Genomic DNA, 22,399 nt, shown 5'->3' on the forward strand with positions numbered 1-22,399 from the left:
CAACTATCATTGTTTTCTTCATGGAAGCTATGAGAGCAAAGACTGTGCCCTACATATCAAGAGTAGGACTGGAATTTCTGCCTCTGTTACAGTAATGTGACAAAAGCTTGGCTCATTACTATTTCCCATAAGAAGGTCATTCATTTACTTGGGAGAAAAAGCATAGGTGCACATGTGTCATGTTCACCATTGCAATGTCTGTTTTAAGTAAAGGTAAAGGTTTCCCTTGACGTAAAGTCCAGTCGTGTCCGACTCTAGGGGGCGGTGCTCATCTCCGTTTGTCTGTTTTACATCGTAACATTTCGCATGCCATGGTGCAGACGCGCGTTCCAGTTGGGAGGGAGCCGCTGGGAAGACCTTGTACCAGGCTGTATGTATGTTTTCTTACCGAAGGAATGTGTTTGGGTTATCATTGGTGTCCAAGGTCTTTTACCCGTTGATTAACTGAACTCGTTAGGGGCACCTGGGATGGGGAGCTTGAAACGGTTGAACGGGGGGAGGGCTTACTTTCGCACCAAGGGTTTTTATTTTGTATTTGGCGTGCTTCTGCTCATTCTCAGCTTTCTTTGTACTTGCACACTATTCTAAATAAACCAGATTTGATTCAAGCCTGTGCTTGTGAGACTGAGTGTGTTTGGGATAGGCAATCATTACAACATGGGAACTTTTTTTTATTAAACATTTTAGAGAAACTACAAAGAAAGATAAAAAAAAAAGTAAAAAGCATAAAAAGTAAAGTACAGATAAGTAAACAAGGAAGCTAAAATGTAGTGGAGATTATTACAAGGTCTCGTTTATTAACTTATGAATTATAGAGCAGTTCAGATCACTTGAAAAAACTAGGAATCACTATAAAGCTTTAAACTCAGAATACACATTAGGAACCATGGTCAACATACTATAAAATATTAGACTGTAATCTATAATAAATTGAATCAGTACTGAAAATGTGTTCTAATTAGAATATTGTATGAAGTTAAAATATAGACTCTATATGTAAAAACCCCAAAGTTTGGTTTTTGAATTCTACATCAAATTTATTTTTAAGGTATGTAGTTATTCTACTTCAGCAAAGGATCGTTACCTTGTTGTGGTGCTGGAGCTTGAGCACCTCAGTGATGCCATGAGCTAAACCGTGAAGGGCCACCCAAGATGGGAAGGTCATGATAGAGAGGTCAGACTAAATGCGATCCCTGGGGAAGGTAATGGCAACCCACCCCAGTATTCTTGCCATGAAAACTAAATGGATCAGTACAACCAGAGATATGTCGGTATACCATCGGAAGATGAGACCCCCAGGTCGGAAGATGGTCAAAATGCTACTGGGGAGGAACAGAGGATGAGCTCAACTAGCCCCAGACGTGATGACGCAGCTAGCTCAAAGCCGAAAGGATGGCTAGCGGCCAATGGTGCTGGTGGTGAACGGCGAATTCGATGTTCTAAGGATCAACACACCATTGGAACCTGAAATGTAAGATCTATGAGCCAGGGCAAATTGGATGTGGTTATTGGTGAGATGTCAAGATTAAAGATAGACATTCTGGGTGTCAGTGAACTGAAATGGACTGGAATGGGCCACTTCACATCAAATGACCACCAGATCTACTACTGTGGACAAGAGGACCACAGAAGAAATGGAGTAGCCTTCATAATTAATAGTAAAGTGCCTAAAGCAGTGTTTGGATACAATCCAAAAAATGATAGAATGATCTCAATTCGAATTCAGGGCAAGCCATCTAACATCACAGTGATCCAAATATACGCCCCAACCACAGATGCTGAAGAAGCTGAAGTAGAGCAGTTCTATGAGGATCTGCAGCACCTACTGGACAACACGCCTAAAAGAGATGTTATTTTCATCACGGGAGACTGGAATGCTAAGGTGGGCAGTCAAATGACACCTGGAATTACAGGTAAGCATGGCCTGGGAGAACAAAATGAAGCAGGACATAGGCTGATAGAATTTTGCCAAGACAACTCACTCTGCATAACAAACACTCTCTCCCAACAACCTAAGAGACAGCTTTATACATGGACTTCCCCAGATGGACAACACCGAAACCAGATTGACTACATCCTTTGCAGCCAAAGGTGGCGGACATCTATACAGTCGGTAAAAACAAGACCTGGAGCTGACTGTAGTTCAGATCACGAACTTCTTCTTGCACAATTTAGGATCAGACTAAAGAGATTAGGGAAGACCCACAGATCAGCTAGATATGAGCTCACTAATATTCCTAAGGAATATGCAGTGGAGATGAAGAACAGATTTAAGGGACTGGACTTAGTAGATAGGGTCCCAGAAGAACTATGGACAGAAGTCCGCAACATTATTCAAGAGGCGGCAACAAAATACATCCCAAAGACTTTGTATTTCTAGGTGCGACGATTACTGCAGATGATGACTGCAGTCAGGAAATCAGAAGACGCTTAATCCTGGGGAGAAGAGCAATGACAAATCTCGATAAAATAGTTAAGAGCAGAGACATCACACTGACAACAAAGGTCCGCATAGTTAAAGCAATGGTGTTCCCTGTAGTAACATATGGCTGTGAGAGCTGGACCATAAGGAAGGCTGAGAGAAGGAAGATAGATGCTTTTGAACTGTGGTGTTGGAGGAGAATTCTGAGAGTGCCTTGGACTGCAAGAAGATCAAACCAGTCCATCCTCCAGGAAATAAAGCCAGACTGCTCACTTGAGGGAATGATATTAAAGGCAAAACTGAAATACTTTGGCCACATAATGAGAAGACAGGATACCCTGGAGAAGATGCTGATGCTAGGGAGAGTGGAGGGCAAAAGGAAGAGGGGCCGACCAAGGGCAAGGTGGATGGATGATATTCTAGAGGTGACGGATTCGTCCCTGGGGGAGCTGGGGGTGTTGACGACCGACAGGAAGCTCTGGCGTGGGCTGGTCCATGAAGTCACGAAGAGTCGGAAGCGACTAAACGAATAAACAACAAGTTATTCTAGATATTGAAGCATACCCCCATAACTTGGGTAGCCATTCTACCAATGAGAGAATCAAGCAACCTTTCCAGTAAGAAACCTATAATATCCAGTAAACATATACAAAGCTTCTTTAGTATACTTCAAAGGAATGCAAGATTTAGTAGAGTTTAATAAAAATATCACAGATTGAAATGGGAAATCAACTTTTTAAATTGTTTCATGGTGGACTTGGGAACCTGAGGAGTTGGAACTTAATTTCCCCTGCCCATTCCTAGTCACCCAACTACTTGATTAACAGAGAAAGCTTTTTCTTAGTGGAGCTGCCAAGGCTGAAAGGCCCCCAGCATGTGTTTCACTCTTCACTGCTTTTCACCTATTCACCCAACGCTCTGGCTTTCCAACCCATTCATCTACACTTTACTTTTTCCCTGTTCTCTCTCACTTGTCAATATTGAATGACCTTCCTTCTTTCTTTCCTTCCTTCCTTCCTAATTTCGACACATTGCATTGTGAAGCTGAAACTCTGCTTTGCATCTTGCCTCTTCAGAGTTCCTCTGAACCTACTGGCAATGAAGAAAATGAAGAACAGCCACAGCCTAGTCTGTAGCTCTCCCAAATATTTACCTTTTTCAGAAAGTGGCAAAGACAGCTACAGTAAAAGGAAAGAGCAACTAAATAGCAAGTGCCGTGCAGGGGAACAAACACGGGGAAACTGCCATTAGGGGCCTGCACCCAAGACTTCTTCCTGGTAGTGTGTCCTTTCCCAGGCTAATGGTTCTTTTATCCCCTTTATGCCCACAAGGATGGGTGTACTTGGAAGCAGCTCTATTTGTGACATCAAGGAGCGATAAAAACTAAAGAAAACAAACAAGACACTCAGACTGCTGTTACCCACATAGATGCATTGACATAACCACCTATTTTAGGCATGTGCAGCAATCTGAACTGGGGGGGGGAAGGTGATTTGGAGTGTGCATCTGTCAAATATACCTTAAAGCAACAGCACCCTTTCCTGCACTTCAGGAAAAAGATGTCTCTGGTCTAAAGACATTCCTGAGAAGTGCCATGCACGTGTCTGACCATGCTCCAAATCACCCCTTTCCCTTTGACTCTTGATCCCTCTGCAGCCTAACGTCTCTTTGGCTTAGACTTTTATCCCAGTCAAACACAGAGTACATGAGGATTGTCCCTGCGCTTCATAGAGAGTCATAGCCTCAATTAGCAGGTCTTCCAGTTGTCTCCCACAGAAGAATAAAGTAATTTATTCTTGTTTATTTACTTCTGGAAAAAATTAAAAGCCTAACTGCAGAGAACAAAATGAAAACCAGCTATAGTGCAAGCAATTACTTTTATCCAGCTGTATGCATGGGTATGCTAAATGCTGGTTTCCCTGAAATCAATTCAAGCCATAGTTATATGACCTGGGTCTCCTTTAGCTGTTACAGTGATATTAATCTGGTTGCTAAAACATAATTAAGTCCATTTAAGCAACTTTTTTATTAAGTAATCAGGCTTGTTACAGAGACTTGTAAAACTTAAATTAATGAAAATCAATTTAATTAAACAGATGCTACTTTTTAATTAGAGTAATCTCTAACCCAGTTATGTGACTCAAAATGCCCACACATATAGATAGCAGAGAAGGAAAAAGGCTTTTAACTTTTTAAAGAAGGCAGTAATGTAATGTTTCTTGAGTCCCCTTTTCGGGAGAGATGGGCGGTGATAGAAATTTGAAAAATAAATAAAAACAAATATTGCTTTGTTTCAAATGAAACTATTTAAAAAGATAACTTCACCATTGAACGACAATTGATGGTTCCACAGATTACACTAAGCAAAAATGTAGCTTATCTGGGCTTGTCTTAGCATTCCCCAACCCATCACCTTCCAGATGTGCTGGGACTACAAATTCCAGAATTCTCAAGTCTGGGAAGGCAGGCTTAGTGTGTTGTAGTGAACCCAGCCACTGTAGTTTTAATTGTTCATGGCTTAGCATGTTCTGTGAACTTGACCAAGTATTCAGCATAACATGGCTTAATGCAATCAGTTTTATTCTTATACTTTTTATCTATCTATATTTTTTATCTGCATGAAACCCAATGCTACTCTTGAAGGTCGTTTTATTTCTGCTTGTTTGATCTGAGGGGGAGAGTTAATGGTAAGGGTGGGTTGTTTGAAGAATATAAACCATTGCCTAATTCCCTTCAGGATTTAGGAATTATATCTGACTATTATTGCACTCCACCATCTGGTTCTACAAATTACTGCACAATATCCTATACAGGGTCCTGTAATGAAATCTCACTACATACAGTTACTTAGGAAGTTGTAGAGAAGTGTTTAAACAACAGCTTAGTGTGGCACACAGGCATACAATACATTTCAGTGAGCCGTTACGATGTGCTCCAAGTTCTTCTTTTTATTACTTGCATGGGCAGAGTGATGACTTCAGAAGCCTTACCATGTACTGTAGTTAAATGTAGTGGGCTTGTTTGGTGCAACACAAAAGGATTAATATTAACCACAACCAATTTTAAAGAAACCGATTTCAAATGATTAGTGTTAGCCACAATTCCAGATCCAGATGACACCACGATTGACTAAAGATGAAAGGGAAAGCATCTGACATTGTCCTCCTGTAACTGGAGGAGAGAGAGAGGAGGGAGGAGTCTGCATGCCCAAGGCTTACTGTGGTTTGTCTGCCATTCAGGAGTGGGCAATGTGTCCAGGACACCACCAGATGATGTGGAACCCCAACATTAGACTATCAGTCAAAATCACACGTGAGATCTCAAGGAATAAGCAGGAATTATTTTTTGAAATACTAACCTTTGAAAATGTTATGCCAAACCACGGCTTTAAATGGCAGATGAACATGGCCAGGGTAATATCTTCTATTTAGTACAGGTAGACAAATGGATAGCCGTTACCTTCATTTACCAATCCAGAAACCATACTGACAGAGCACTAAGTACATCCTTAAGAAAAGGTTTAGCTTTACATGAACTGTGCATTAATTGAACAGCTGTTAGGGCAGCCTAATCAGTATTTTTTGATTATTGTGCTTCCGCTGCAGAAAAACATAATGTTTTGTCACTGGGAATGTATAATCCCACTTTTCAGTCTCCTGACCTCAGATTTCAGATAGGAGTCATTCCCAGATGCCAGCAGTTGAACTTGAGAACCTCTGAGGACGAAGTATAAAAACTCTTACACTTTTTGAAAAATTTTCCACCCCACCTCACCCCCAATTCTTTAGCTACCCTTAGCTTCCCTTGTAGGAAATGAAAAATCATTGTGCTATTTTCTGAAATCCAAGTTTTTAAAAATGTAATGCCTTTGGTAGTGCAAACAGATTCTGAAATGGTTTTGGCTCCTTATGATGCATAAAGTCTCTTTGACATAGATAAACATTTATTACTATATATATCTATATCTACATATATCTACATATACACACACACACACCACTAATCAAAGAGTGTTACCTGCTTTCTGGCACTGAATGATTTTGTCATAAACAGTGTCTGCTGTTTCTACAAGAAACTTGCTCTCTTGAATCATCTGTTAAGGAAAATAAAACAAGAAAATGTCAGTTTGATCTATGTCTCAACTATTTGCTGTACAACATAACGTAGCATGTCAAAAAGACTGTCTTCTTTTCATTTCTGTAAAATGTTTGCCATTCAATAACCAATTAAATGAGAGTTGATGAGGGAAATTCAATGTTCATGTTTTATGTCAAGTAGACATCGTTGTGACAATTAGGAAGAAATGCAACAAGTAACAGCAGTAGGAAATGAAGGCTGGAGACAATTACAAAGTTATCCATCTCTTGGGCAATCCTAAACAACTTGTGTTTCAGGTTGTATGGGGAATCCTCCATACATCCTGAGCCCCTCAATAGGGTCCCCATATTAAGGAATCCTTCAGAGCAAATTTGGGAGGAGGGAAAAGAGAAGTCCTGTTTGGCAACTGGAAATTCATCCACTTGATGATAAATGTAGTACTTCAGGGTTTGTTTCATCCAAATCCACGGGACTTCCAAGTAAGCCTTCATAATATTTAGCAAAAAATGCATATTAACCAATTAATATTAATATTAATTAGTAATTAATATTAGGAGAGCCAGTTTGGTCTAGTGGGTAAGGCAATGGAGACTGAGAGTTCTAGTCCCGCCTTAGGCATGGAAGCCAGCTGGGTGACCTTGGGCCAGGCCAGTCCCTCTCTCTCAGCCCAACTCACCTCACAGGGTTGTTGCTGTGGGGAAAAGAGGAAGAGGAAGGAGTATTAGGTATGTTTGCCGCCTTGAGTTATTTATAAAAAGATTCTTGCTCAGTCACATTCCAAACAAACATTCTAGCAAGCACAAAAACAGTGTACACTCTTTGGGCTTTTTTAAAAGGCATTTGTTACGGTATTTTAAAAAAGTATACTTTTAAGTGGTAGGAAAATGCAGTATTTTTACAACATATATGGAACAGCTGAAAAACAACAGGAAGTAACATTTATTTCTTGGCATTGAGCTCCTGAAGTATGAAAGCACAATTTCTGAGGGTTTGGGGAGCCATAAAAAGAGTTTTCAGAGGTCCAGTGGGCCCTGGCTACAGCCTTTATTTCACACAGCCCTGGTATAGTAGTGTTGATCATGTTTATAACACAATCATATGTTCTGCACGATATGTAATGTTGTAATAGAGAAATACAGCAATTCTGAAAACTCACATGAGATTTATCATTTGTCTTTATATCAGGATGATGTGACATTTACCCACAGTGCCCTATAACTGTGGGAGAAGGAGAAGACCATATAGGCCTTCAGGTTCCCTCTTTTGTAAAGCTTGTTTTTTAATGTATTCATGCATGAATTTATTTAATTTAAAATATTTTATAGCATCATTCAGGAACTTTCAAGGCAGATTATAACAATCACTTCACTGCTATAATACATTATTTAAAATATTTTATAGCATCATTCAGGAACTTTCAAGGCAGATTATAACAATCATTTCACTGCTATAATACATTATTTAAAATATTTTATAGCATCATTCAGGAACTTTCAAGGCAGATTATAACAATCACTTCACTATTATAATACATTATTTAAAATATTTTATAGCATCATTCAGGAACTTTCAAGGCAGAGTATAACAACCACTTCACTGCTATAATACATTATTTCTACTTTAAAAATGTACATGCTGCCCTTTAAAACAATATTTTTCCCAAAGCTGTATCCAAACACTTTAAAATCATAATTTGAAATGTTAAGGCAAAAATAATGGCTAAAATATACAGCGTACATGCAATAGAAGCAGAGGCAACAGATATAAATTAATTAAGAAACTCCAGTCTGACTTAAAATATTAATGTATTAATATATTAAATAAATATTACACATTAAATATATAAATACTAGATAAGCAAATCTTAAAATAAAAATGTTGCCCAGTCATTTCCAAATAGCCCCCTATCAACTACAGTGATATCAAAGAAGAAATGAAAAACAAGGACTAACTTGCCTACAAATATCTTCTCCTCAGTCTGGGACAAAGTTTGGGTAGGGGATGGGATGATGATGATTAGATTTTTATCCTGCCTTCTATCTATCTGTCTGTCTGTCTGTCTGTCTGTCTGTCTACGTATCTCAAGGCAGCAAACATACCTAATACTCCTGCCTCCTATTTTCCCCACAACAACCACCCTGTGAGGTGGAATGTTGCACAACTGGTTCTACAGCTTTGAGAACATTCTCAGCAAGACAAATTACATTACTAATGTTGGTATAAATGTAATTCTGGAAATTGCAATGAAATAATAATTGTTAAAAAAAACAACCTAATAAAACAGATCTGACCAAAATAGTACTTTATTGAGGGAGAAACTGGAGGACAAGAGAGAGAGCAATTATAGTCCAGATATTGTCCTACCAGGTCATACAGACACCCACACCGTAGATTCTTCTCTTTCCTTAAAAAGAACAGAATTAATTATGGGACCTGCTGCCAGCTACCTCCTCAGTCTACCCACAAAAGGAGATGACTTCATAGCCTGAGAAACTGGAATGCAAATGAATCCAGAGTCATTTCAGTGAAGAACCTCACATGGAAGCTAATGGAAAGATGGTGTTAAAGCATGAGATAAAAATAGGCCAGAGTACCATGTCTGCATATATATGTGCAGAGTTCATAAAAGGCAAAAGAATACATCTAATCTGACACAAAGTCTTCATTCTGAAACCAGATTCTAAAGGAAAAATTTAAAAATAGATTGATTACAATTCACTCTCCCTTCAGGTAAATACACCTATTTAATTTTCTGGGGTACAGGAAACCTGATGTTTATACTGCCTATGTAGCAAAATGCTGGACCAAAGTGTGTGGGGGTGAGGCTCTAAATGGGACCATTAAAAGATACCCCCCCCCAAAATGAAATGCTGGTCAAGCAAACAAGCCACATGATAACTGGCCCATTCTGGATTGTCAGGAAGGCCGCCTTTCCTGAATACTTTTAAATCATGGAAAACAAGATGCCTCACAAGCTATTTTATATTAATATTCATAATAAGTAAGTATAATGTTTAAAAGTAATGTCTCAAACAAGAACAGAAGTGTGACCAAAGGTCAAAGTCCTTATTTTATTCATGTTTTCATTGATCTGCTCCAGTACTTTTTAAATTCTGTATTTATTTTTATTTTGTCCCAGTATGTGTTATGTTTACTGTAAACCACCATGAGGGTTATTCTCATTTTAACCCAACAATCATCCCAAGAGTAGTCTGAGGTAAAAGAGGACAAACAGCCTAAAATCACCTAGGAAACTTCCATGGCTGGAAAGTAGACTTGGACCTCTGTCTCCATGATCCAAGTTCTACAGCCCAATCACAACCCCATACTGATGTGGAGGGCTATTTGCATCAGTGCATGGACAGGTGAGGGTTTTTTTGGTGGCATGTCCATCCTAAAACCATCTCCTCACCCTGATGCTGCATTAGTTTTTGAAGCAAAGAATTTTAAAAAGCCTCCCATATCAGCAACTGGACTCTTTCCATTCTAACTGTAGTGTGGAAACAGGGGAAGAGGGAAGATTTAAGATAGACGATAACTAGGACAGGAACAATGAAGCCTCTGCCTCCTGTCCACTATGGTCCAAACTTCTGACATGGGTTTATTTTTTTCACCTTCTCATGTTTGTAATTTATGAAATTCTATTAATCAAACATTAGGGTTTTAAAAAAAAAAGTTGGTGCTAAAATTCTCATGTGGTTTGGCACCTATTTCTCAAAATATCCATTTTTAATACTAAAAATTACCTAGTCTATACAGTTTTATAAAGAACTGTCTCTAATACCATGGGTTTTGTACATTATGAGTATATGCATCTTTAAATTGTTGGCAAACTGCATTGCAAAATTCAGGGAAGTGTGAAGTTTGAATCTTAATTTTTACTTTATATATTGCTAGAAAAATGCAAAAAATAGATAAGGTCATTTTCAAATATGAATTAAATGAGTTTCTTTCTCTCTTTTTAAAAATGTGTTATGTCTCTTTGATAAATATGGCTAAGATTTTAAAAGCTACTTTGGTCCACATATGACAGGTTATTCTTCCAACTATAGTGCACAAAATGAGGCTTTACTCATTCATGGCCATCGAACTTCTGACAATATCAGATTGTTAATTGATGTTCTTGCTTTAACTCAAAACAGGCAAGACCCAGTAGCTATAATTTCAATGGCTGTCAAGAAAGCCTTTGAACTAGTCTCTTGGCAGCTTTTGAAATGGGTTTCATTTATTTTGGTTTTCTGCAGTGTTTTATATTTTGGATTGATGTATTTTAGTCAGCTCCTGAATCACAGGTGATTATTAATCACGTGCTTTCTCATTACATTTAAATTGTGGTGCAAATCAAGGATGCTTTTTTTCGCCTTTTCTTTTCAATTTGGTTTTAGAATCCCATGCTTGCCAAATCAGAAGTTCTGAAAATATCAGAGGGATTTTGGGGTGGGGTGGGGAGACCATGATTTTATTATATGCCAATATCTTATAGTTATAAATAGATTAGAAATGTTTTTTCTAATCTCACTGATACATGAGTTTGGGATCCTGTCTGATTATCTATAAATTGGAATAAATCATGCTTGAGGTCACTGGGTTACAGTAGCCATTTAGAAAGATCTAATTATTGGTGATCTATCTATCCATCCATCCATCCCTGCTTGACAGGGAGCACGCAGGATAGAAATATGATTGATAGATTATCAGTCATATTTCTGTCCTGCTTGCTCCCTGTCAAGCGTGTCAGTGGCAGTTCAGCATATAAATTCAAAACAACAAAAAATCAAAATCACCTCTACATTCTAAAATATCAGATCTATCATAAACCTTTATGAGTAATAATATGCCAATTACTGCATAAAAATCCACAGCTCCACTCTAAAATATCCAAGCAATAATTTTAAAATTTTATTTTTGAGAGGAAGTCTTGGGTAAAACAATAGGAATAATTGTGTCTTGGATTAACCTCATCACTTATGGCATTGTCACTATACTAAAGCTTTTTTGTTTTGTTTTATGGTTTTAGTTATGTTCTGAATCCTTTATTTATCCTTCTCTGATGAATCTGAACTTATTTTGTTTGATGCAGATGAAGGAAGGTTTACACAGGTGGGCTTGAGTATTTAGAGTAAGATGAATGTATTTAGGATAAACTATAATTCCAACGCCAATTTATATTTTGAGAAGCTTCACCATTCAGTTTTAAATAAGTTTAGAAGATCATGAGTACATTTCTTTGGCAAGGACATCATGAGAGGTTTTATTGTACAAATTTCAAGTACTTGTTAAGAAAGATTTAACTTTCCACACTTTCTGGTTGATCATTATCTTGAATACAGAAGTTTAAAATTTAGCTCTTCTTTGGATTCAGTTTGAGAGATATTACCTATCTCCACGAAAATCCTGAAAAGTATCAGAATCCCTGTTTGTGTAGGGATCAGTTTTGATACCTGCACTTAAATGCTGCAAGAAATCTTTTGGGGAAGCTGGGCAGTAACAAAATTTGAATGATAAATAAATAAATAATAAAATAATAGGTTGCAGATAAAACCTTACATTGCACAATAATCCCAGTTTAAAAATACTGTCTAAAACTGTTTTTACAACATTATTACTTCGGATCAACTCAACTCAAAGAAAGTTCTTTTAAAAGCTTTTACAGTATTAAAAAAAATTAGTATATTTACTTCAGAACGCTTCTTGGAAAGTACACATTTGTTATTTTTTTATTTGGCCCAGAAGCAATTGCTGTTCTGCTCTAACCTGGTGGTTAGAGCAGTGTTTCTCAACCTTGGCAGCTTAAAGATGTGTGGACCGACTCTCAGAATTCCCCAGCCAGCCATGCTGGCTGGGGAATTCTGGGAGTTGAAGTCCACACATCCTAAAGCTGCCCAGGTTGAGAAACACTGAGTTAGAGGCTCTGGAGGAATTATTTGTGACTCCTAAATGAGTATTCTTTCTTTAGGAAGTTTGTGAAACTGGTACTAGTTCTTTACGTGGCCTTTGGAACAATGAGCTTAATTACTCTATTTTGTTAAATCCATAGTAAAGGGTAAAGGTTTCCCTTGACATAAAGTCCAGTCATGTCCGACTCTAGGGGGCGGTGCTCATCTCCGTTTCTAAGCCTTAGAGCCGGCGTTGTCCGTAGACACTTCCGGGTCATGTGGCCAGCATGACGACATGGAACGCCATTAGCTTCCCGCCGAAGCGGTACCTATTGATCTACTCACATTTGCATGTTTTCGAACTGCTAGGTTGGCAGGAGCTGGGACTAGCAACGGGAGCTCACCCCACCGCGCGGTTTCGAACCGCCGACCTTCCGATCGGCAGCTCAGCGGTTTAACCCGCAGCGCCACCGCATCCCAAATCCATAGAGGATCGTTATTAAACAATATGAAATGATTTGCCTATGATCTTAAAGTGTCATAAAACAAAAACTTGGTTCATATATGCTAGATTTCTTAATCATGACATACAAGAGCATTCCAGCTTTCTGTTTCCAGTTTTCTCCCCCTCCCAAACTATAGTTTATATATTTATCACATACATTTGGACTACCAAATCCAACTCCTCTTTCAGTGCAAGAATCCTTATTTACTTGCAGCAATTTGTATGTCACCCACTTGTAAAATCTCTAGGCAGCTCCAACCTCCCAGACTGTTGGTTTCTGCCTAAAGATACACAGTGAAGTGGAGCCCACCACCTCTCTGTTGTAGCTGATTCTACTGGGAAACTGCTCTCCCTTTTAGGTAGTTTTCTCTTCCCATAGCTTCTGAGAAGCTACTGCTAGCTCATATTCAGTTTGCAATGAACTACTATTTCAAGATCTTTTCCTCTATTACCAGTACAGCTCCCATCTTATATCCCTGGATTTGACTGAAGAACTTGGCACTTGTCTTGCTTAAATTTTATTACCTTCAGCCCCTTTTCTCCAAGTGGTTCAATTTAAATTTTATTTCAGTCTTCTAGAGTATTAGCTATCCCATCCAATTTTGTATTATCTGCAAACTTTATAAGCATTTCTACCACCTCTTCACCCAAAACCATAAATGAAGAAACTAAAGCATAGAGGACCCAGTTCTGATTCTTGTAGTATCTTATTTGACGAGGAATGATCAATGAGCTTTTTCTGAATATTCATGTAATAGTCATGCCATCTAGCCCATGCTTAACTAGCCTGCTAATCAGCACATCATGAGGCAATGTCAAATGCTTTGTTAAAGCTAAAGTATACAAGATCTACATTACTGTGGAGTCCTCTGTGCTCTCTGAGGTTAGTTGTTTGCTTGCAGACATTTCATTAACCAACTAGGTAACATCATCAGTGAGCGTGAGGGTGGGGTTTGCTCCCCAGTAGTTTGCCCTGCCAGTGTTGGTGGGGTTGTGGTTTCCTCCTTGGTAGTTCCTTGATTAGGGTATTGTTTTCTGCTTTGTTGTTTGTCTGGTGTTAGGTAAAGGTAAAGGTTTCCCTTGACATTAAGTCCAGTCATGTCCGACTCTAGGGGGCGGTGCTCATCTCCATTTCAAAGCCGAAGAGCCGGCATTTGTCCGTAGACACTTCCATGGTCATGTGGCCGGCATGACTAAACGGAACACTGTTACTGCCCGCCAAAGCGGTACCTATTAATCTACTCACATTTGCATGTTTTCGAACTGCTAGGTTGGCAGGAGCTGGGACTAGCAACGGGAGCTCACCCCATCACACGGATTCAAACCACTGACCTTCCGATCGGCAAGCTCAGCAGCTCAGCAGTTTAACCCGCAGTGCCACTGTGTCCTTTGCCTGGTGTTAATCCCTGTTTATCTGGGCCTTGGCTGTTGAAGAGGATGTGTTCTGGTCTTTTTGTTTCCTTCTTAGCTTTTTTATTGTCTCCTTTGAATGGTGTGTAAATATGATTTGTCTCTATGTGTCTGTTGATGGCTAATTTGTCTGAATGCCAAGCTTCCAGGAATTCCCTTTTTGGATTTAGCTTGGTCTAGGACGCTTAGTTTCCCGGTTGAAACTATTTGTCCATGTGTTGTGAGATTAAGGAATTTCATCATGTCTTCTAACTGCTAATTGGTGTTCATGGATGAGCTCTCCTAGGCATCTCTCTCTTACCATGTCTATTGTCACAATTTCTCCACTGCTTTCCATTAGCCTTCCCCACAAACCCCTAAAATTTCCCTTCTCACCAACATGTGATATGGTTTTTTGATAAAATTGTTACCCGTTCTTCTCTTACATCTGCTGTTCCATTTGTGCCCTAAAGTTGTAATCTCAGTGACAATTTGAATCACAGAGTCAACAATTGGATGTTGATGTCAAGACCAGATATTCCAATTCCTCATTCAGAGCAGAATATAATTAAAGCACCCAAACTTTGCTTAAATATTTCCAGAAAACAGCTTATCACCATTCAAAATAGTGTATTCCACTGAAAAAAAAGTGCGCTTAAAAACTTTCTCCAAATGTCCTATGTAAATATGCTTCCTGCAGTTTCATTTACTGGGTTTATTTATTTATTTATCAAATTTGTCACCGCCCATCTCCTCCGACCAGAGGGGCTCTGGGCAGTTTACAGCACAGAATAAATATACAATAAAAACTCAAATAAAAACACAGTAAAATTCCAATAAAATCCCATTAAAAACCAAAACAATTTCTTAACTACCCCAGCTCATAAAATCCAGATGGCTATGATCTCTTCAACCATCATGTAGGAGGGGCACTTCAAGGCACCAGCAAACCCCAAGTATGTCGATTCTCCTCCCTGCCCCAAGCCTGGTGGCAGAGTCAGGTCTTCAACTTCCTCCAGAAAGCTAAAAGCGATGGGGCTAATCTTACCTCCGGGGGCAAGATGTTCCAAAGGGCGGGTGCTACTGCTGAGAAGGCCCGCCTCCTGGACCCCGCCAGATGGAATTCTCTTATTGACGGGGTCCGCAGCAGGCCCTCTCTGCATGAACGGGTGGGACGGGCTGATGATACGGGGAAGAGGTGGTCCCTCAGGTAACCCAGTCCCATGCCATGTAGGGCTTTAAAGGTGATAACCAACACCTTGAATTGGACCCAGAAGCAAACTGGTAACCAATGCAGCTCATGTAGCAAAGGTGTTATGTGCGCCCTTCTAGGGGCGCCAAAAATAGTCTGCACAGCTGCATTCTGGACCAGCTGAAGCTTCCAGATACTCTTCAAGGGTAGCCCCATGTAGAGCGCATTGCAGTAGTCTATATGGGAGATAACAAGGGCATGAGTGACTGTCCGAAGGGCTTCCCGATCCAGGAAAGGGCGCAACTGGTGCACAACACGAAGCCGTGCAAAGGCCCTTCCGGCCACGGCTGCCACCTGCTCTTCCAGCAGGAGCCGTGAGTCCATGAGGACCCCCAGGTTACGCACCGGGTCTGTCTGGGGCAGTGCAACCCCATCCAGAACTAAAGATGACAAAGTCCCGGATACGGAGGAACCCTTAACCCACAGCCACTCCATCTTACCAGGGTTCAGCCGAAGCCTGTTGTTCTCCATCCAGACCCCTACAGCCCCCAGGCACCAAGAGAGGGCAGTCACAGCATCACTTACCTCATCCGGGATGGAGATATACAATTGAGTATCATTGGCATACTGATGATACCTCATCCCGTGGTGACGGATGATCTCGCCCAGCGGTTTCATGTAGATGTTAAATAGGAGAGGAGAGAGGACCGAGTCCTGCGGCACCCCACAAAGGAGAGGTCGAGGGTCGGCCTCTCCTCCCTATCACCACCGACTGGGACCGGCCCTGGAGGAAGGAGGTGAACCAGCGCAAAACTACGGCGCCCACCCCCAACTCCCTGAGCCGACCCAAAAGGATACCATGGTCGATGGTATCGAAAGCCGCTGAGAGGTCAAGAAGAGCCAGGATGAGCCACTACCCCCATCCCGCTCCCGCCAGAGATCATCCATAAGTGCGACCAATGCCGTTTCTGTCCCATACCCTGGCCTGAAACCTGACTGAAAGGGGTCTAGATAATCCGTTTCCTCCAGAATCCTCTGGAGTTGTAATGCCACCACTTTCTCAACCACTTTCTCCAAAAAAGGGAGTTGGGAGACTGGACGAAAATTATCCAGTACAATAGGGTCCAACGATGGTTTCTTGAGGAGGGGTTGTACCAGAGCTTCCTTAAAGGCAGCTGGAAACACCCCCTCCCTCAAGGATGTATTAACCATCACCTGGACCCAACCACATGTCACCTCCCGAGCTGCTTTCACCAGCCAGGAGGGACATGGATCTAATTGGCAAGTGGTGGCATTTACTGTCTGGAGGATCCTGTCCACTTCCTCGGGCCCAACAGGATCAAACTGTTCCCAGATAACATGGTAAGTACGATCCCTTGGTATCTCCACAGACCCTGCCTCACACTTGGAGTCTAGCATAGAGCGGATCCGAGCAATTTTGTCTTGCAGATGCTCCGAGAACTCCTCTGCACAGCCCTGCAGGTGGGTCACTGCACCCACTTTCCCCAAAAGGAATTGAGTGATTTTAAATAGGGCCGTTGGGCGGCATTCTGCAGACGCAATAAGAGCGGAGAAGTATTGACGCTTCACCGCTTTTATCGCCACCAGGTAGGCCTTAATAGCAGCTCTAAGCAGTGTTCGGTCGGATTTGGTCTTTGTCTTCCTCCGGCGGCGCTCTAGACATCTCTTAGTCCTCTTCAAAACCCTCAGCTCCTCCGTAAACCACAGGGAGCATCGAGTGTGATGAGGCAAGAGAGGTCACACAGGTGCGATCCTGTCCAAGGCCCCAGCAGCCTCCCTGTTCCGGGTGGCGGCCAGGGCCTGCACTGGACCATGCAGCAGATCCCCGGGTATAACCCCCAGCTCCCTCTGAAACCCTACTGGGTCCATCAGTCACCGGGGGTGGACCAATCGAATGGGTCCTGCCTCCCTGCGGAGGGGGGTGGCATAAGAGAATCTCAAGGCCACCAGGGCGTGATCTGACCATGACAATGGGGGTAGCTGTAATTCTCCCCTCAGGTCACATTGCCACTGCTCCGACAAGAAAACTAAATCCGGGGTAAGGCCACTGTCTCAAGTTGGGTCGCGAATAATCTGAGTCAGGCCCATGGCTGCCATGGTAGCCATGAATTCCCAAGCTGCCTCAGAGGCCCGCCCCAGGGAGGGCAGGTTGAAGTCCCCCAGAACCATAAGCCTGGGGAACTCCACTGTCAACCCTGAGATGGCCTCCAGCAGCTCAGGCAGGGAGGTTGCCATGCAGCAGGGAGGCTGGTACAGCAGCAACACTCCCAACTGCTCTCGTGCACCCAACTTGAAAAACAGGGTCTCACAATTGGCCACTTGAGGGGCAGGGCCCCTGAAGGCCACCAGAGACTCCCGGATGACAACTGCCACCCCTCCCCCCCTGCCCTGGAATCTCGGTTGGTGCCATACCGTAAACCCGGCTGGGCACATTTCCGAAAGGGGCACCCCCCCTTCGGGGCCCAGCCAGGTTTCAGTAATACATACCAGGTCTGCCCCCTCCTCAGTGATCAAGTCACTTATGAGGGGGGCTTTGTTGTTAACAGACCTGGCATTAAGTAGCAACAGCCGAAGACCAGGGCCCCTGTGGGTCTGCTGACCAGGGCCTGGGTCTGAGCGCAGAGGGCTGGAACACGCCACCGGCAACAAACACCGGGGGTGTCTTCCCCGAAGATGGCCTGCCCTCTGGCTCCCGCCATAACATCCCCTACCCGTCACCACCTCAATAGTATGGCCCGCCTGCAGCCCCCAGAGACTCCAAATCCACCTAGCCCCATTCCAGCACTTCCGGAGTCTCCCCCTTGGAGTAGAGGTCCCTCCATCCACTCACACACCCTCACACATACACAGTTACCCACAGGCAATGGCAAGCCCTCTGGCACACCAGCTCGCGCTCTCGGCGCCATCTGGGCCCAGCCATCACCCACCCATGCATTCTTCAATCCCAATGCTCCCTGTTCAGCCTCTCTCACCAGTCAGCCAGGGGCATCTCATTCGCTCCCCCTCACCTCCTGCCTCTCACTCAGGAGTTGAGTGCTCTCCCACACCATCAGATGCTTCCTGACTCCCCCCCTCGTCTCTCATCCCAGGAGGGAGTCCTCATTCACACTGGAGGGGCCCCAACAGCTCTCCACCGCTTCCGGCAGGTAGGGAGGGGATGGCCCAGATCTCCTTGCCCAGCTCCCTCCACGTCCTCAGGCCTACAATGCCTTAGGCCTATCCCGGGCTCTCCCTGGTCAGTCAGTCAGTTCACTGTCTAGCTGGTAGTCGACCTGCTCCACCAAACCGGGCCTCCAAGTTTGTTCCGCAGGCTCGCTGCACTGCTGCACCGCTCACCCACTCTGCCAGGCTGGCCCTCCAAGGTGGGTCTGCAGGTCTGTCTCGCCACTGGTCTACTGCACCGCCGAACTGCTCCGCTGGGCTGGCCCTCCAAAGTTGGGCCGTCGCACCACTAAGACATCCATCTGCCGCGACGCCAAACCGTCCCACCAGGCTGGTCCACCGAGACCAGTCAGCTGGCCCACAACGCCATTGATTCACTGCACTGTCAGGCCGCTCCCCCATGCCTCCAGGCCGCCAGGCCACCGCAGGCCACCATCCAGCATCCCCAGGGGTCACCCCGCCGATGCCCCTCACGCCATTTGAGCCTCTCCCGAGTCCCATGCACCAATCTGCTGCGCCTCCAAACCTCCAGGACTCACCGTGTCGCTTCGCGCCGCCAAATTAATCTTGTTTAACCTTGTCCCTCTTCATATTTTCTGGACAACAGCATTTCAGGTATTTGAAGATGCCTATTAAGTCTTCCTTAACCATCTCTTTGGTAATCTAAATATATCTAATTCTTTAAAACATTTGTTGATTGCTTATTAAAACCCTTATTAAAATATGACTGAGAACTGGACTATTGCTGCTGAGAAAGCTTATTTATTGCTCGACTAATGGGAAAACCTAATGGGACATACTCGTCTTCCATTCTGTGCAAGCCAAATAGAATGGCCAGCTTGCTTCTTCAGAATTCAGATATTTTTCATGATACAAATACACAAAACTATAGACAAGCTCAAACCTGGTCATAAGCAGCTAGAACTTTCTTCTGCACATCTGTCAGAGTTCCCAACGGTTCTAGATAAGGAAAGTTGTCCTTCATGCAGAGAGCCACTGAGGGGACACTGTCGCTGTTCACAAGCCGTGAAACCAAGGTCAAAATGCACTGCTTCAGACTGGTAATTGGTGGGAGGCCACAAAGTTCTTTTACAGAGAGAATGGAATTCTATTGAAAATAGAAAAAAAATAAAAAGTTACTCTCACTGCAGACTATCATCACTGTGTATTTTACAGACTGGTGAGACTGAGAATCTGTGTTAGTTTGGATTAGTACACTTAATATACCAAAAAATGAACAAGCCATTTGGGGGAACAAGAAAAAATTAAAGGTGGAGATTACAGTACTTTGTCTTCCAGAGGCTTTCTACTCCTGTTCCCACCCTTCCATTTCCATCCTTATTTCTGAAAATAAAAATAAAGAAAAAAAAACTAAATTGGCCTCTGAAAACTGATGTACCTCTGAGTTTCAGTGGTGCAGTCTCTAGCTGCTGCAGAGCTGTATCTGGCCCATGGGTTATCCGCTCCCGCTTTTAGGGGAAAGAAGGCACTCAACAAGTGGTGCTCTTTTCTGATGTGGTAGAGTCAGTCAGAAGACAGCCTGGCCATTTCTATGAGAGGAGCCCTGTGGCACTGATGTAAATGTGTACCTAGGTGGTTCTGAGCTTAGATTGCCTTTGTTAACCCAGGGCAATTTTATTCAGTACCACAATAAATGATTAATCACAAACTCAAACAAATGTGAACTGTGTTTATGATTGGGCCTTCAGTAATTAATCACATATTCGCTTTTATCGTATTCCATTTGTAACTCAGACCCAGCATGTTGATTTCAGCCCACCATCCAGTTCAAAAGGAGCTTGTTTTTAATTGTGTGTCAGAGAATACAAATGCAGGGCTGATCTCTAGTAGATGGCTAGCAGGCTTTTGCTGATGGACTATTTGCTTGACAGGTCTCAAATTGCACAGGACCTTCTAGATCAGGGTCTACAAAAGAACTGAAGAAGTTTGAACTGAACCAATATCCATTACAAGCTTTAACCCCTATCTAACCTCATCCTTGAAGGGACGCGGTGGCGCTGCGGGTTAAACCGCTGAGCTGTCGATCGGAAGGTCGGCGGTTCGAAACCGCGCGGCAGGGTGAGCTCCCGTTGCTCGTCCCAGCTCCTGCTCACCTAGCAGTTCGAAAACATGCAAATGTGAGTAGATCAATAGGTACCGCTTCGGCGGGAAGGTAACGGCGTTCCGAGTCGTCATGCTGGCCACATGACCCGGAAGTGTCTATGACAACACCGGCTCCATGGCTTAGAAACGGAGATGAGCACCAGCCCCTAGAGTCGGATTCGACTGGACTTTACGTCAAGGGAAACCTTTACCTTTACCTAACCTCATCCTCTGACAAGCACTTTTTGTTGCTTATCACAATATGTTCAGCAATAGGGAATCTGGCAAGGGTGCAGCATTCCTTTACAGACATGCGTACTGAGAAAGCCACCTGAATTGCATCAGGCCAAATTGGCCCAGAACCCACATTGGCTCCTATAGTTGTACTCCAAATAGAACAGAAACTGAATGGAACATCTGTGTGTATGGAACTGATTACAGGCTATAAAAGTAGAAGAGGCAACTTTCCATTGTTTGGCAATATTAACATTTATTTTTAGTTTACAATAGGCTTTCTTTGTATGAGGAAATCCAGCAATTTCCCAATAAGAACTTAGGCAAACCTCAACTTTATGGCTAAATAAAAGAATGCTTGTAAGCCATTCTCTCCATTGACCTACAAATATTAACAGAACATTGCTGTTTAAATGCAAATTTTACAGGCTCATTCATTTTATGTTAATTACAATTACACAGCTTTCCCCAATCTGGAGTTTTCTAGATTTTGAGAAATTGTAATTCTCAGAATTTCCAAGCCAGCAGGCCCAATGCATTGCGAAAGCACCAGTTGGAGATTCTTATCACTTCCTTACATACTGGAAAGACACTTAGGGGATTTGAAAGTGCTATGAAAGAGGAAGATTTTAGATTTGGCTGTACAGGCAATGCCATCCAGATCCTAGTGCTGACTTGGAGGGGACAAACACCCTTGGGCTCAATTCTAACAGGACTGAGTTGCTTTGGAATTAAGGAACATCCATTTCCAGGGACTCACCATTTTTAGTTCATGATGCAGTTGTAGTCCCCCTGTGGGAACTTTACATAATTTGGAGGTCCTCCTGGACTCTTGGCTCCTGCTCAACAAGCAGGTGGCAGGTGTGACCAGAAGGGCCTTTGTATGGATCTGTCTTATGCTCCAATTGTGATGCTTCCTGGATTGGGAGGCCCTTCTTACAGTCACATGCTTTAACTACCTCCTGTCTTGACTACTATAGTTTACTCTATATGGGACTACCCTTGAAAATCACTCAGAAGTTACAGCTAGTCCAGAATGCAGCAGTGCAGTCCCCATTTTGCCCAGGTAACATCTTTACTTTGCAGGCTGCACTAGTTACTGGTGGCTTTCAAGGTGCAATTCAAGAGGATGGTTGTCACTTACAAAGCCTTTCATAGCTTCAGACTTGGATGCCTATAGGATCAACTTTCTCCTGTTCTCTGCTCAAATCAGTAAAATCTGATGGATTTGAGATAATCCAGGTACAAGCTGTAAAGCAATGTCATCTTGTGGGACCTAGGTGATAACCTTTCTGTGGCTGTAAAATGCTACGAAACCACATTCCCCCTGAAGTTCATGCACGCCTGACCCAGTTATGCTTTTGTGAAAATTGAAAAACCTGGCTCTTCTAGAAGAC

At 42.7% G+C, this 22,399-nt stretch overlaps 1 protein-coding gene across 1 annotated transcript in view; it reads right to left on the reverse strand.

Annotated features, from left to right (window-relative positions):
- Nucleotides 1-22,399, reverse strand: part of PLCL1 (phospholipase C like 1 (inactive)) — a 221,377-nt gene that overhangs the window by 30,548 nt on the left and 168,430 nt on the right. Inside the window, exons 3-4 of the mRNA XM_063318031.1 lie at nucleotides 19,570-19,773; nucleotides 6,440-6,515 (exon numbers count right to left, since the gene is read on the reverse strand). Coding sequence (XP_063174101.1) covers nucleotides 6,440-6,515; nucleotides 19,570-19,773 — 280 coding nt within the window. The remainder of the gene's footprint in view (nucleotides 1-6,439; nucleotides 6,516-19,569; nucleotides 19,774-22,399) is intronic.

The sequence above is a fragment of the Candoia aspera genome, chromosome 1, assembly GCF_035149785.1.
Source record: "Candoia aspera isolate rCanAsp1 chromosome 1, rCanAsp1.hap2, whole genome shotgun sequence".
In the NCBI taxonomy this organism is placed as follows: Eukaryota; Metazoa; Chordata; class Lepidosauria; order Squamata; family Boidae; genus Candoia; species Candoia aspera.